This window comes from Centropristis striata, chromosome 8 (assembly GCF_030273125.1).
Source record: "Centropristis striata isolate RG_2023a ecotype Rhode Island chromosome 8, C.striata_1.0, whole genome shotgun sequence".
NCBI lineage: Eukaryota > Metazoa > Chordata > Actinopteri > Perciformes > Serranidae > Centropristis > Centropristis striata.
In genome coordinates, this window is record NC_081524.1 from 5,505,763 (window position 1) to 5,523,377 (window position 17,615).

A 17,615-nucleotide genomic window follows, 5' to 3' on the forward strand; every position below is an offset into this window, starting at 1 on the left:
CTACAGGTGGCGCCGAGCCAACGGCGAGAGGAATCATCTATAGGAGTTATAACTTACAGAGCCAATACTAACACAGAGGAGATCCTCTTTCTACTTAAAACATATTTGGCTCCTTCTGTTACGCCTCATGAGCCCCCCGTTTAGGAGTTTTCCTTCCAAATGGAACAAAAAGAAAAGTGAGCGATCCAAGCGATTCCAGCTGGCAGCGAGCGTGCGACGGGGATTAATTCTCAGTTATCCCATGAACTGAAAATAACCAAGCCTGCAAGCTGGCAAAATTGAAGCCGCTTGTCCTCTGTGCGCTGATTGGCGGTGATGCTGTAAAACTGTCAGCCCCAAGATGAAGGGACAACAGATCTTTGAAATTAAAACTGTCATGGTCTAAATGTGAAACCTCTGGGGTGTAGTCAGTTATTCTGCTTTTCAACCAGCAGCCACAGTAGTTGATGGCAACGTTGGTTGGTTGGTTGGTTGGTTGGTTGGTTGGTTGGATGGTTGGTTGGTTGGTTGGTTGGTTGGTTGGTTGGATGGTTGGTTGGTTGGTCGGTTGGTCCACCAGTTTGGTCTGGACTTAAATCTCTTCATGACTATTGGATGTATTTCCTTGATATTTTGTTCAGACATTCATTGTCCCTAAAGGATGAATCTGTCTGACACTTAAGATCCCTTTGACTTTTACTTTAGTGCCATCATAAGATTGACAAGTTTTTGTTTTTCGTAAAATGTCTCAACAACTATAAAGTGGATTTCAATGGAATTTTGTGCTGGAAATGAATTCCCTTGGTGACTCTAGGCCTGTCCCCAAAGCCATTTTTGGTGCTTCCAAGCTTCAGTGAAAATTATTGTACTGCGAATATTTGAAGCTTTGATTGTGTAATGCAGTCATTATATATATAAATACATATAATTTTTTGATTTAGGGTCTAATGGTAGACAAGTTTTCTTGTCTATCATTAGACCCTAACTGGACCCTAACTGGACTTAAATTTTTCTTTAAAATGCTTAAAATGGGTCAATTATAGTCTGTTGATACATATTAGAGCATAATATGGCCAGAAATGACAGAAAAACACCATATTTTGGGATGTACAAAAATGACACCCTCAAAAAAACGTCATACTATAGCATGTCGATTTTTGTCAAAAATGGTCAAATTTTAAAATGCTTAAAAATGCTTGAAATGGGTCAATTATAGTCTGTTTATACATATTAGAGCATAATATGACCAAAACATTGACAGAAAAACAGCATATTATAGGTTGTCCAAAAATGACCCTCCAAAAAAAACTCATACTACTCGATTTTTTTTCATACAGTGGGTTGCCAGTTTGAATCCCAGGGACAACAGTTCAAGGACTGAAGTGGCCATAAATGACAGAAAAACACCATATTATGGGTTGTCCAAAAATGCCTATAGAATTGACTATCGTAATGCTCTACTTTCTGGTCCACCTAACAAAAAATTAGATCGATTACAGTTATTACAAAATTCAAGACCAGAAAGAGAGCTCATATTACACCATCAGAATCGATTTTAAGATTATTTTACTGGTTTATAAATCTCTTAATGGTCTTAGTCCAGCCTACTTATCAGATTTACTTTCATCCTATGAACCCTCGAGGAGCCTCAGGTCTTCTAGGAGTGGCCTTTTAATAAAACCAAAAGTTAGAACTAAAACCCTACGATGAGGCGTTGTTTTCTCACTGTGGTCCACGTTGGTGGAACAGCCTCCCTGAAGACCTGAGGACATCAGAGACGCTTCATATTATTGTTTTATCTTTTTTATCTAGCTTTTAAAAAAACGTTTTATTGTTATTATTTAATTTAATTTAATTTAATTTTATTTTATTTTATTTTATTTTATTTTATTTTATTTTATTTTATTTTATTTTATTTTATCTTACCTTACCTCACCTTACCTTACTTTATTTATTTATTTATTTATTTATTTATTCATTCATTCATTCATTCGTTTAATTAATTTCTAACCTGCCTGTTTCCTCAGTTTGTGCTTTGTTTTTAATGGGATGGTTTGGATGGAGGGTGTTTCTATGTTTTATTGTTATTATTATTATTATTATAATTATTATTACTTTCTTCTTTTTTATGTAAAGCACTTTGTGTTGCATCTCTCTTGTATGAAACGTGCTCTACAAATAAAGTCTGATTGATTGAAACAGAAAGCGTCCAGCCTTCAGCACACAATAATGTGACGCAAAGTGCAAAACTAAGGTCAGACTAGTGAACTAGTTGAGGTTTGGTGGAACTTCATCCTCTCTCCTCATCAAAGCCCATCTCTCCTGGCTGCTGGTGACAAAGACCCAGCAGCTGAGTCCTGTTTAGACTCAGCTGCTGGGTCCCCGACCCCAGAGACCACCCTGATGGGGCGTCAGCTCTCGTATTCTCGGTGCAGCCTCTGAGAGCAGCTCTGTGATTCCAAGGCCCCGTCTCCTGGGACTCTCTCTTAAATCTTCCCATCTCTCTGGCTGAAATATCTGGGAGGTTGCCTGGCTCTGACAGCTCCGAGGGGGGATCAAGAAGCAGGCTGGCTGTGAGTGCCAGCCGTCCTGTGGCCTTTCATTAATGCTCTGCTGCCATTTGAGAGCAGCTGTGTGAAGAGAGCCTGTTGCTGAGCAGATAAAGACAGGTCAACGTGAGGGGGGGGGGGGGGGCTGTGTGAGCATAAACACTGAACAGAGGTTGGGTTCGGGGCCTTTTGATGCTTGTGATGCATGCATACTGCAGCAGAGGTTTAGGTCTTATCAGGACCGGGGCTCCGTGTGAGTGTAACCCAGCGCTTCAGATGTAGGCGGAGCAAGCGCACTTGCCATTCTGAAACATTTGCAAGATTCCTCTCAGTCCTCAAGTGCAGAGATTTACGTCTGAAACAACAGTGAGCTCGTGTCCTAAAGTAAGCTGGGTGACAACAGGCCCGTAAAGTCCTCACACAGGACAGGACGTGGTTAGGACTGTTTTATTTAACATGCCCCTTAACCCTCTGAAATCTTCAGCTATTATGTCCTTTAAAAATCTGTTAAAATCTTCACCATGCCATGTTGGTATCAGTTTTTTTCAGCGTAACCTCACCTATATGTCCTGATGATCAATGTTTAACTTTGACTTATTTGATCAAAATGTTGAACCCAAAAGAAACAAAGGAAAACATAAAATCTGATCTTGAAAAAAGCAACTTTTTCTAATAATTTTCATGTCTTTTTGTGTCTTTGTGAGTTATTTTGTGTCTTTTTTGGTCATTTTGTATCTTTTTGTGTCTTTTTTTGGGGGTATTTTAGTCTTTCTGTCTTCTCATTTTGTGTCTTATTTATAATCATTTTGTGTCTTATTTTTAGTCATTTTGTGTCCTTTTTTAGTCATTTTGTGTCTTTTGTGTCTTTTTGTGTGTGTTTTTTTTAGTAATTTTGTGGGTTTTTTTGTAATATTGTGTGTTTTTTTAGTCATTTTGTGTCTTTTTTTTAGTCATTGTGTGTCTTTTTTTGGTAATTTTGTGTCTTTTTGTCATTTTGTGTCCTTTTTTAGTCATTTTTTGGGGTCTTTTGTGTCTTTTTTTAGTCTTTTTGTGTCTTTTTTGGTCATTTTGTGTCTTTTTTAGTCCTTTAGTCCAACATAAAATGTGATTTTGAATCTTTTTTTCTCCCAGATTCACCACTTTAAATCTCATAAATCTGCAAAAAATGTTCTCGTAGATTTGCCACTTTAATCTCTCCCCCTCCCCCGGATCCGTATTTTTTTTTTACACATTCTGGCTGTATGTAATATCCTCCAATATTCTCTAGGGTTGAAATGTGGAATTTGCAAGTATTTCACTGAGTGCCCTATTAAGGGTTAACAAGAAGCTCTTCCTCCTCACCCAGTGAAGAGGAGGGTAGGAATATATCCGTGGATAGTGACACCTCCTGTGCACCCATCAGCACACTCGCAGGGTGCACAGGAGATAATACAACCATCAATCAAAGTGGCATGCACACAGAAGGGGGTGAACTGCCTTTGCTCCTCATTCTGTGTGAATTTCTTCGGAGACTTGGCGCTCCTCAGCCTGTAACTGTGCACTGCCTCGCTGACACCTCCCTAAAAATAGTGCCCACTAATCCCCAGGCCCCCTCTGAGAAGTACTACACATTACCAGGGCTTGACTAGCTAATCAGCTGCAGAACTACTAGAGATTATGCATTTTGAACTAATCTTTTTCAGATTTATTATGCAGGCATTTAGATTTGCATGTGAGCGATTACCATGTTGACACACTGGATTCATGCCTGCTCTTAAATTTGATACAAGAGAGAAATGTAATACGTTGTCCATCACCTCCACACTGCAGCGCTGCACCATCTGCTGGGGTTGATGAATACAGCTTTTAACAGCAGACTCTTGTGGACAACTGCAGTTGCAAAGGACTGAAGCAGTGAGATCATGTTGTCCAAACTTGCACTTATGTGTCAGCAGGGGTTTACATCTTTCTCAAGGAAGCTGGGGAAGCCAATTGGCTGTTGGAGACTGAGACTGTGAGAGATATGAGCTGATGTCTTTTTGTCAGAACGGTGTATTAGCTTCCATAACATTTCACCTTAAAACCCTTAATAGGACACTCATTGAAATACTTGCATAATACTACCATTATGTGTAAGATTACATACGAAAATAATATTTTGAGAAAAAAGTTTGAGATTAAAGTGCAAATCTACGAGAAAAAAATGCGTAGATTTATGAGATTTAACCCTTTATCGGGCAAAGAACTATATTTGGTAACTTCAGGTAATATTTCGAGAAAAAAGTTGCAAATTTACTAGATTAAAGTGGCAAATCTACAAGAATAAAAGTCGCAGATTTAAGAGATTTAAAGTGGCAAATCTGCGTGAAAAAAGTCGCAGATTTATGAGATTTAACCCTTTATCGGGCAAATAACTATATTTGGTAACTTCAGGTAATATTTCGAGAAAAAAGTTGCAAATGTACTAGATTAAAGTGGCAAATCTACAAGAATAAAAGTCGCAGATTTAAGAGATTTAAAGTGGCAAATCTGCGTGAAAAAAGTTGCAGATTTACGAGAAAAAAGTGGGAAAAGCAACTTTTTTCCCCCAGATTCGCCACTTTAAATCTCTTAAATCTGCACATTTTTTTCTCGTAGATTTGCCACTTTAATCTCGTAAACTTTTTTTCTCAAAATATTATTTTCGTATTTTTTCTTACACATACTGGCTGTATTATGCAAGTATTTCAATGAGTTCCCTATTAGGGGTTAAAGGGAACAAAAAGCAAAGATACAGTTGTAGCTGAAAAATAACTTTGGTACTTTAGCAGAAGCTCAAGTTTGCCAGAATTTGGCTGATTGGGGGAAACTTTGTACAAATAACTTAAAAAGAGTTCAAATAAGAGTTTCCAATGAAAAATTGTTTCATCACGTTATGTATTTTTCATCATCATCTCCAATTTTACTTGGCCGAATATAATCCAAAAAAAATCTGGCATGGAGTTTCAAGCCAGAACAAGCCAGGGCAGCTGATGGAGAGACTTGACGATGCTTCATTTTTATGTCTTCACGTCATGAAGAAGTAATGTGTCTGTGATTTCATGGACTCTAGAGGGTTAACCCTCTAGAGTCCATGAAATCACAGACACATCATGATGTCAAATATATTTAGTATAAAAATATAAAACTAGATATTATCCTCATTTTACCTGTTATATGTTATATTTGCAACCTGGATTCATATTTGCAGCATTTCAAATTCTGTGTATTGAAATATAATTTTCAAGATCAGATTTTATGTTTTCCTTTGTTTCTTTTGGGTTCAACATTTTTCTCAAGTAAGTCAAAGTTAAAAATCAATTATCAGGACATATAGGTGAGGTAACGCTGAAAAAAAATGATACCAACATGGCATGGTGACGATTTTTAACAGATTTTTTAAAGGACATAATAGCTTCAAAAAAGATTTCAGAGGGTTAACTACATAAGTGGACTACATAAGAGTTGGTCACCATGCAGTGGAAGCTCTGAGCAATGCATGCATACTCTATTCCAACTAATTACCTTTTAGAGGGGGATTTTTTTCATCAAAATGAAACTGAAAACAAGGAAAAGGCCACGCTTCATTATTGAGAGCCAACATGCATGTAAGGGAAGATTTAAAGTAAGTGAGAACTGTATTTTAAAAAAAAGAGAGAAAAAAAAGTTATTAACATGATATAATTACGCTGTTTTTGTAATACAAGATATGTTTAGACAAGGATTTTAACTTGTCATATTTAAGGAGAGGGGGTGGGAGTTAATAAGTTTTACTTCTTCTCATTCCTTTTCGAAATATGTATTCTACATGTCATGTTAAATGTTTTGTCTGACTCTTTTTATTATTTGTTTTCATATTCGAAATAAACTTCAATCAATCAATCAATCAATGATGAAACTTAGCAATTTTTCATTGGAAACTCTTATTTAAACAGTGCTGTTATTTGTACAAAGTTTCCCCCAAATCAGCCAAATTCTGGCAAACTTGAGCTTCTGCTAAAGCACCAAAGTTATTTTTCAGCTACAACTGTATCTTTGCTTTTTGTTCCCTTTAACCCTTAATAGGGCACTAGAGATTAAAGTGGCAAATCTACGAGAAAAAAATGTGCAGATTTATGAGATTTAAAGTGGTGAATTTGGGAGAAAAAAGTTGCTTTTCCCCCACTTTTTTCTCGTAAATCTGCGACTTTTTTCGTGCAGATTTGCCACTTTAAATATCTTAAATCTGCGACTTTTATTCTTGTAGATTTGCCACTTTAATCTAGTAAATTTGCAACTGTATCTCTGCTTTTTGTTCCCTTTAAGTGGCTTTCTGTGTATCCCAGGTTCAAGTTAACTAGTTGTGGTCCTTCGGTCTACCAGACGCCATTACAGTTAAATTTCCCAGGCGGCCGTAAGTCATTCAAATCACGTAAGTTCTCCATGATGATCAGTGTGGCATGACATAAATCCTGTTTGTAATGCAGGCCTCCTGCTGGCCAACAGTATACAGGCAGAGCTGGCAGCAGTCAGAGTGGCATGGACCCCTGTAGGGATTCTGTAAAAGGAGACCTAAACTGAAATGGACAGCTGATCCAACTCAAATGCCTTGTACATCAACTGTAAGGTCCTCTTGTAGCATCTCTAAATCTGGTTTCCTGTGGTTAGCATGCACGCTGTCTTCCGCCACGGCATTTCCCCTCCACAGTCACAGTATTATTGAGCCTCAGGAGTAAACAAGTCAAACTATAGTGCAAAACATTCCCACAGTGTCAAATTAATAACAAATGATGATCAGTTCCTCTGGCTGTTTTAGATGAATGAACCTGTGAGTGTTTAACAGTGAGATCCAACACTGAATCCACAACATCTGTATTATTTTCCATCTTCAGCGAATAATAACTTCATGAAATTGCTGTTATTCAAGACAAATTAGATGCAGAGACGGCAGACTGGACAGCTTGTCTTTAATAAGACTTTAGATACTCCCACTGACCTTGTAACGCACATCAAAATAATTATAGCATATACACACACACCAGCATTTCAGATACATATGAGTCCATGGAATCTCTGCAATGCAAATGAGAGAAAACGTTGTCATGCTTGCACATGAAAAAAAAAAAATAGTGGAGTTAATCCCTGTTAACAGAGATTTGACCTTAAATGACATTTTGAAGTTTGCACACTCATTTTTTTTTTTTACATCCAGTTCTGCGTACAATCAATCATAGTGGAGGTCTGAGCGGACAGGAAGCTCACACACAGTAAGAAGCTGTTGCATGTGAAATTGCATTTTTAAATCTCTTTCCAGATTTCTCAATTTTTAACTTTACAAAAAAACTGTTACAGGTAGCTTTATACAGACCAGGATGTACAGTATAATACCTGGGTTTCTCTTAGAGTAGCAGTAAATGACAACTTTAATCCACAGACCTTTAATCTCTCCTTTGTCCATCACACAAAGTTAATTTACATTATTCACAAATGTACCCAGTCTTTTTTTTTTATATTTCTCTCTTTCAGTTAAATAACTAAAGAACAAAACAAAAAAAAACACTTCAGCGTGTCGTAGTAATGACTCAGGATGATACTGTGGAGTATTAAGGTGCATGGCCATGAAGATCTTTCACAAATAACACTGATGCATCTGTGTTTTATGCACCTTTCCATCCTTTTTTTCTGTCTTTCGTGTCCTGATGACTGTTCCGTCATCTTTGCCGCCCGATCCATCTTCTGAAAGAAGTACGTATGTTTGCTGTCAGGGGCTTAGAAAAAGGTTGGCACGGGTCACGGGGCTCCCCGAGCAGCGTTGTTAGGGCGGGGAGAGGTCGGCGGCCTGAGGCGACCAGCAGATCAACACTGGGACACGTCACAGCACCTCTGTGGAGGAAGCAGAGAGCAAAAGGTCAAAGGTCAGCAGCACTCTCCCTCTTTGATATGAGTAACGGCGTGGCATGTTAACCTTTGACCTTGTGACAATACTTAATGCAAAAGGATGTTGTTGCAGAAGGCTTGAACCCATTAACATTTACTGTCTTGTTAACATGAGTGCACAAGAGAAATAATCTTATAGTTAAGTGTACTAGGGCTGGGCAATATATCGATATAATATATAATTGTGATATGGAATAGGGCTGGGCAATATGGACCAAAAGTCATATCCCGATATATTTGGGCTGAATATGGATATACGATATATATCCAGATATTTTTTAGCGCAAAGTGAGAGCAAATAATCAGTCAAAGTCAAATATTACATGTCACAAGTAGTTTTATTGAAACTGTTTATTTAAGTGAACATAAATACTGTATAACGACAGGAGTACCCTTTTTTTTTTTTTTTTTTTTTTTTTAAATCAAAGCTCAATAAAGTGCATTTTAATAAAAAAAATACCTTACATATATGCAATAAAATGGGCCAATCTTTTTCTGAAATAAATATATTTATATGAGAAAAGAATAACGAACATTACAAAACAACTAAATATGACAAACCCTACTAAGGGCAGCATTTTTTTTTATATATAAAGAAAGAAAAAAAAAGAACTATATCGATATATTCCATATTAGGGCTGAGCGATATATATCGATATAAAAGATATATCAATATGTTTTTAAATGTGATATGGAAATATGGTCTAATTCCATATCACATTTAAAAACATATCGATATATCTTTTATATCGATATATCTGAAATATATATATATATATATATATATATATATATTTATGATAATTATGATTATTTTTTATTTAAATGTGCACTGTATGGAGCTTTGATTTTTTTTTTAAGGTACTCTTACTACTCTTACTCTTAGCTTGTTATACAGTATTTATGTTCCCCTAAATAAACAGTTTCATGTCATATTTGGCTTTGACTTTGGGATCTATATATCGTTATATTCTATATATTGGGATAAGACCATATCGCCCAGCCCTAAAATGTAGCCAACATTTAAATAAGTTGTTAATTGATGTAACACTGGATCATTTGACCGACAACACCACATGCGGGGCCAAGAAAGCCCATGCTCCCGACATGTATGAGCATTCAAATGAACCCTGGACGTACGCCACGAAATACACATAATACGTATGAAACGACATTCAATCAGTGTCGAATATCAATATTCCCAATCATAGCACCGCATAAATGTCCTGCCAGGTCAAAGGCGTCTCAAGTATCCGCCTTTACAAGAGTGAAAATGAGAAGAGAGAATGCTCTCTCTAAGCAGACGTCTCGTAAGACTGAAGGAGTAAAGGAGTCAATATCAACAGAAGATGGCTTTGAGACTCCCCCATTTCCAAAAAAAAAGTTCAGATTTTCCATTTAATTTCATATTTATTGTATTAAGGTTATGCTGTTAGAAATGCAATACTTTTTTTTATAAAGTAACTACAGGCAGACAATGTACATGCAAACAGCAAAATATGTCAACATATTAGGCTAATTTTAGCATTTAGTTTAGCATGGATGGACCTTCAGTTAGCAACGTGACTCAGTTAGCAAGTTGACTGTTTACTGTTTAGAAAATATATTTCAGATTTCAGAAATGTTTTTATATTACCTGATATTTCACTATGACAGGGTGGACATGTTAAGCTTGACAATATTCAGCTACACACATATTGTGATCAAAATTACTAAATATAAGCGTAAATACTAATTTTGCAACTAGCCACTGTTTCATTGTCCATTAAAGAAAAACAAATTGACGAGAAAAGTATCACTGAAAGCGTCAGAGGGTTTCTTAACAGGGTGGACTGACATGTCAGGGACACGTGAAACATGTTTGAAATGATTATGAAAATAAAATATATATGATCAAAATTAATCATTTCATCAAATATCTTGTTGCGGACAATATACCCATGTAATTGTTTTTCTGAATTAGTATAATTTAACCACTGATTACACACACTGTAGTAGGCGGAGCAGTGTGTGGGACATGCTGCCAAAATCACGTGCATCCAATGAAAAAAAACAGTATAAAATGAAGGAAAACACATTTTAGGAGACTTTTCATTGTACTGATAAGTGTGTAAATGTTTGGCCATTTATAATAAGACCTCAGAGTTTCATTATGTTGCTCCATTTTCATGATGACTGGGCAATTCTGATGAGGACACCAAAAGGCACTTTATAGTGATATTGACCCAAAGAATGAATGTGATTTGACATACTTAACTTATATTGTCTTAGATCTAGTCATCTATTGATCATTATTATTATTTATCTATCTATATATTTATTTATTTTTACTTTTTGGGGTGGGGATTCTGTTCTGAGTGTTCCTGTATGTTTGTGTTTTATTGTGAAAAAACTTAATAAACAAAGTTTAAAAAAATAATAATAATTAATGTGATTTGGGCAAAGACGTCACAAACGTGTCTTCTGTTTGCTTTCTTAGTATTTGTGCCTGCTGGCTTGTCTTCAGGCTAACAGGTGGAGGTTAAGATCCAGCAGGAGAAGGGGGGAGTAGTGTGCTGCTGACGTTGCTGCTGGGAGGGGGGTGGAGTGAGGAGTGATATGCAGCTTAATTGCCTCGGGGTCCTGTTTCTAACCCCGAGCAGTGAGGCACTTGTGGATAGGATCTCCTCATCGCCTCGGCTATTCTAGGAATTCCTCGCTGGGTGCAAGCCCAAGTCAGTGAGGCTGCTGAATAAAAGCTGTCATCAGTATAAAGATACCCCGTTTCTCTTCACCCTTCCCTGTGCTATTTCTTCCATATCTCATCTCCACCCCTTTGCAGGGTGTAAATGGAGTCTCCGAGCCACACCACCCTCTCCTCGGGGGGTACTCAGCCGCTCCGGGGGGACGAGCTGCACGTTAGATGAAGTACAAGATCAGGATGGTAGCCGCTCCGTGCCAGAAACAACAGCACTAACTATGGTGCCCCTTACCGCGCTCTTTATTGGGTCATGTGAACTTGGCCAAGTGTAAAATCGTCTCGGTGCAAATAAGCACACAGGCTTGTTACCAATCCCCCTGCAGAATGGCTTCAGTCTTACCACAGCTAGAGTACTGTGGTTATGGATTCATTGGGAGAGAGAAATAGGATGGTGGCCACGTTTTATAACTCGGCCTTAAACTGTCAATTTCATTTTATTTCATTATTATTATTTTGTTGTTGTTATTTAATTCATTAATTAATTGTAATTATGTACACTTTCATTATTTTTATTATTATTATTATTATTGTGCATTATTGTTTTATTATTTATTTATTTCTCCCCTTTTTATTTTTATTTATTTATTTATTTAATTTAATTATTATTATTATTTTTGTTGTCATTTAATTCATTAATTAATTTTAATTATGTATACTTTCATTATTATTATTATTATTATTATTATTATTATTATTCTTTTTATTACTATTATTATTATTATTGTGTATTATTGTTTTATGATTTATTTATTTATTCCCCCCCTTTTTATTTTTATTTATTTATTCATTTATATTATTTAATATAATTTATTTATTATTATTATTATTGTTGTTGTTTTATTATTTATTTATCCCCCCCTTTTTTTATTTATTTATTAATATTATTAAATGTAATTATTATAATTATTATTATTATTTATTTATTAATACATTTAATTTTTTTAATTTTTTTATTAAGTCAAGTATTTGTTTTCCCTCAGAGATGACTGTTGGTTATGAGAGGGAGGGATGGGGTTTTATGACTGTATGTCTGTTGTTGTGTTCATTGTGTATTGCCTTTTGAAAAAATAAAGTTTTTTAAAAAAAAAAAATTAAATTCTAAATTAAAAAGACAGTTTGCAGAATCAAACCATTAAATTATAGCCATTTGGATTAATTGTTTACGCTCTACCTGCTGCTACTTTATATGAGGCAAGAAAACAATTTGTATGGAGTCTGTTGGCACTCTAACCAGATCCTTCAACTGAAAATGTGGCTGTCTGGATAATAATAGTTAGTATAGTGGCTGTAATCAGCTCTTTGTTTCTAACCTTGTTTTTGTGGATCAATGACGCCTTATCTCATGTTTTCTCAAACGTTGGACTAAGCCCAAAATGAGGCCCTCTTTAAACTATACCAACCTTGAAAAAGGTCTGCCTTTATTTCCACTGGGACTACTAAAAGAATGTTATTCACAGCTCAGTTAGGAGCTAATGTTTATGTGAAACACTGCTGCTGGATTTTAACTAGTAACGATAGACAAAGCTACACCTTTCCTGTGCACTAGTTGGTTTTGAGTTTTAGAATTAATACATGAGGTTATAGTTTTGAGAAGAGGAATCCCACATTGAAATATAAAGGTTACAGCAAGCAGCTATGCTAAGCACCTAGCTTAGCATAGAGACTGGAAACATGTTGCCTGACTCTGCCCAGGGGAAAAAAGAATCCACCGACAAGTACATATTCATTCTACTAGTTAACATGTTATTGTCAACTGTACTGCCTGAAATTGTTTCTCTCAGATTGTCCTGCAAGAAATACTATGGTAGGACTACTACTAACCCACAACTTCTCATACAAAAACAGTGTATTTAATTATGTTTGTAAGTGTATTCTGTTTATGGAGTAGACAAAGATATGAGGTATTCATTAATTAATTGGTGAGCTTTAGGAATGTAACGATCCTTTGCAAGACAGTTAATTTGATATGAAAATATGTAATAATTCAAATTCAAGTTTTTTTTTTTTTAAATTGCGATAGTTTTTTGTAATAGCTACCTACTTTTGACTTGACTTGTTCGACATCCTACTTCAAGAAAATAATATATATTTTTGATTTCTTTTTCTGCACATAATCTGCTCTTAGTGTCATTATGGTAAAACAATCATGAAAAAAAATGTCAACCCAGTATCAGTATTTGTAGGGAATTGTGAGTTGAGTGTAGCATTACATTCCTTGTGAACTTTGGAAGCAGTGGGACAGTTTGACTCTAGAGGTTGACTAATATATTGGCCGGCCAATATAATGGGCTGATATTTGCGTTTTTTACATGCGTGCGTTCACATCTGCCATTCTCTGGTGAGCTGCTGCTGATACCGGAAAAAAGAAAAACACATCAAATATGTGGATCATCTGAGGCGCCTAGAGCCTAGAACAACATACACATTGTTTACTATCCAACTGTTAATATGTTTTGTTTGTTTTGTTAAAAAATGTTTATTTTTTTGTTTAAATCGAGACTTGTGTAACATTTGTTATCATTGTGTCATTTTTATCATGTAAATGTAAAAAAACCTGTATCTGTCGACTACTATTTGACTCCCACCACTTTGGGATTCTTTATGCTATCCAGGCATATCACCTGTTGGCCATAGTTTTATATCCACCAACCCACAGAATAAAAAGGGTCACCAGGCCTTTTCTGCACCGGCTCACCTGCTGTGGTACTTTCATTGTTGTTTATTATAGTTTTTATCCATCATGTCTTCTACTCACTTTTTACTTTTCACTTTTTAAAATGATAAATTATTCATGTATTTGTTTATGTAATCTATTTATTTAAAAAAAAATGTATTATTATTATTTTTTTGTAAATATGTATTATTTAAATATGTATGTTTAGGGAAAAAAAAAAAAAAAGTGTTAATTGAGTAGTGGAGAAGGGGTAGGTTTAAATAAGCATATGCTTCATCCTACTCCTTTTCGGACATGTTGCGTTCACATTACAGCGTTTGTTTTGACTATTGCTATTTTATTTTATTTTTATTTGTTTTGATTATTCTCATTGGATGTATTTGTTTTTTGTGTTTACTTTGTTGTGTTACTCGCACATGTTCGAAATAAAAGCTGAACTGAACTGAACTATTGCCATTGTTAATATTAAGTTACTTTAAGGTCTAAAGTCTTTAAATCATGATTGTTTGTATTGTGGCCCCTCTTGTGTGTTGTAAAGCAGTGTGTCACTCCTTACCTGCGACATGCTGGGGCTTCATGGGGCCCGCCTTCTTCATGAACGACTCCTCGCTGTCAAACGTGAGGATGGGCTCTCCGGCCATGCTGGTCTCAGACTTGTCCCGCGCTCCGTTAGTGGTGTTGCCGTGATTGGCCAGCTGGATGATGTCTCCAAAGTTGGCAGTGTCTCCTATGGTGGAAAGACCGTTTTCATGTCTCGTAGGCTGGACCCCATTGACCACTTGGACTGAGGGGCTGTGGGAGAGGGGAGACACAAAGCAGAAAATGGGCCAAACTGACTCATGCAACATATGAGTCATCCCACCACCAGCGTCCTCTTACAGGAGTCCTGGAAACTACCCCGAGAAGCGTATTGAGATACAAAGAGTAAACATTTCAAGAAACCAAATCTCTCCCAGTGTTACAGTTGTTTACTGTGGGTCGGACTCATGTGGCTCCTTGTGTTTTCCGTTATAGTTTACAACAATACAAACGTCCTGCAGACTTTATTAAGGATTTTTCTGGCACACAAGTTTTATACCGTACATGGTGGTCTTGAATCAACGTGAGCACAAAGAATCTTTTTTAAGCCACAAAAGAAAAGAAGCACTGGTTTTACCTTTCTTTGACGTTGGTCTGTCCATTTTCGGTCTTGTTATTGGGCAGGTTGACCTCTGGCTTTGGCTGATATTCAACAGATGCTGGAGGAAACAAAGTAGAACAGCCACTGAATTATTGTAAACCATGCACACCAACATTGGGGCTGTTTCCACTACCGGGCAATACCCAGAATGAGGCGGGTCTCACTCGCCGAAACGCCCCTAATTTGAATATGAGCCGTCCGGAGCGGACTTTTGTCTGGACTTTTTTCGTCCCTGTAGAAGAGCAGGGTCTTTTTTCTCCCCTGAAAAAAGCCTGGTTGCTGATTGGATAGATCGCTAAGCAGGATGTGACGTAGTACTCGGATCCACAACAACATGCGCCATTTGTAAAAGCCAGCGAAGCAATGTAGCCAACTTAGCAACTTTGTTGCTATATTTAGCGACTTCTCAGACCCCCTTAGCGACAATTTTTCAAGAAAGCGTCTGGAGACAAATCCAGCGACTTAATCTGGTGTTATTGGAGACTCGTTCTTACTTAGACTCGTTAAGAACATTAAGAACGACTCTAAGCGGCACAGTCCTCCTGCAGCAGTCTCTCCCAGCTGCAGAGCCGGAGGGGATGTTAACCCCTTAGCGTCCAGTCTGCAAATTGCCAACAGGCTAACAGTTAGCCCTGCAGCAGTACAGTGTGTATGTGCTGCTGCTGCAGGAGGTGTTCACTTAGCGATCTCTGTTTGATCTCTTAGCATCATTGTTGCTATAATTAGCGACTTTTCGGCTTTTCTTAACGAGTTGCGGGGGACGGCGGCTCGTTAAGAGTAAGAACGAGTCGGAGCGACACATTCCTCCTGCAGCAGTCTCTCCCAGCTGCAGCCCCAGAGCCTGATCACGCACATTTAGTGTCTGACTCGACCCTTCATGATCAACAAACACTATTAATAATCCTCCTTGAACTGTGTCAGGCGTTAAGGCAGGAAAGAAAAGCCAGACTTTCCTGGGGCATCTTTCCTGTGTAGCCCAGATCTCCCCTTACTCAGCTCTACTGAGGATATGGCTGTGGTTAGGACAGATTTCCACACCCCTGACTAGAATGGAGGCACGCCTGCCAGGCCTCCGACCACATCAGTGGCTGGCTAATGTCTTCCTGCATCGGGGAACTTTGCCACAGACTCGCAGACCACATGGATCCCCATCATCTGACTCATCTACTGTACGCGACGTGGAAGCTTAGAAAAGGAGGGTCTGCTGAGATATATGCTCCCTAATTTAGTTGTGTTAAGCACAGTATTGTTCCATAATTAGAAGTTGTTGGAAGAGTGGATGCGAGTAAGGCCTTTCCAGGCATCACATGTCACGACTTTTGTCAAAAGTAAATGCCTGATGACTGCTGTAGGCTGTTGACATGAGCCCACTCTTCCTCTCCAACTCCCTCAGTCCCACGGCTTGGACAAGCAAGCAAGCGAGCACACATGGCTCCTATTGTACGGAGAAGAAAAACTCAAAATGCAGCTGTCCAGGATATGAGGAAGAGATATAATCTAATAACCCTTTTATACAAGATGCTCCGATGTGAAGCTGACTCACATGGGAAATGAGAACAAAAGTACAATAAAGTACCTGCGATTTTGTTTATTCTGACATATGGAAGTGGTAAAATAAGCGGAGGAGAGATGGTGTAATTGTGTGTCATAAAAATTAGCCTAAAGGTAGGATAGGTTAAAAAGAAAAAAGTTCATCTGCAAAAAAATGAGTCAGAAACAGCCTATTTTGTTTAAATCCCTTCTCTGATAACACATTAATGCAGGGGTCTCAAACTCTAATTACCTGGGGGCCGATGGAGGCAGTATCAAAATTACCACAAAAAAAAGACACAAAATGACAGAAAAAAAATAAATTACTTAGAAAAAGACACAAAATGACAAAAAATGACACAAAATGATTGAAAAAACACAAAATGACAAAAAAGACACAAAATTACAAAAAAAAGACACAAAACGACCAAAAAAAGACATAAAATGACCAAAAAAAGACACAAGATTGACTGAAGAAACACAAAATTACTCCCAAAAGAGACATAGAAATACCAACAAAAAAAAGACACAAAATTGTTATAAGAAAAAAGACAAAAATAATAAAAAAAGACAAAATTACCAAAAAAAGACACAAAATTGTTATGAGAAAAAAGACAAAAATAATAAAAAAAGACACAAAATTAATTAATTAAAGGGATCTTCCACACACAACACGGTAAAGTGCCATTCATATAAAACTCACATTAAATTTTCATATCAAGGTGAGGGCCATAAAATATTGTCACGAGGGCCACAATTGGCCCACGGGCCGTGAGTTTGAGACCCCTGCTTTAATGGGAGATGAGTTAAGACAGTTCCCCTAATGGTTCCTGCAGATTAAAGGCTCGTAGTGGGTTAATGATTTCCCCTCCATCGCTTGAGGAGGTTTTGTAAAAGGCAGACCAGTTGAGACAGATGTTCTGCTTACCTTTGCTGCTCTCTGCCTCTTTGTCATTGGCGTTTGTAACAGGGGAGGACTTTGTCTCTTTCTGTAAAGATGGGAGATAATTTAATTGTCGTTTTTAGTGGTAAGTCAGTAAGTAGTGGTAA

The 17,615-nt window shown here is 37.2% G+C and overlaps 1 protein-coding gene across 5 annotated transcripts in view; it reads right to left on the reverse strand.

The window, feature by feature from the left end:
* Positions 1–7,454: 7,454 nt before the first annotated feature.
* map7d1a (MAP7 domain containing 1a) overlaps positions 7,455–17,615 on the reverse strand; it is a 76,365-nt gene continuing 66,204 nt past the window's right edge. For all 5 annotated transcript variants that reach the window (XM_059338552.1, XM_059338553.1, XM_059338551.1 and 2 more), the window contains 4 exons: positions 17,494–17,554; positions 15,012–15,093; positions 14,412–14,647; positions 7,455–8,387 (listed from right to left, as the gene is read on the reverse strand). In XM_059338552.1, the coding sequence (XP_059194535.1) occupies positions 8,377–8,387; positions 14,412–14,647; positions 15,012–15,093; positions 17,494–17,554 (390 nt within the window). In that variant the 3' untranslated portion in view covers positions 7,455–8,376. The remainder of the gene's footprint in view (positions 8,388–14,411; positions 14,648–15,011; positions 15,094–17,493; positions 17,555–17,615) is intronic.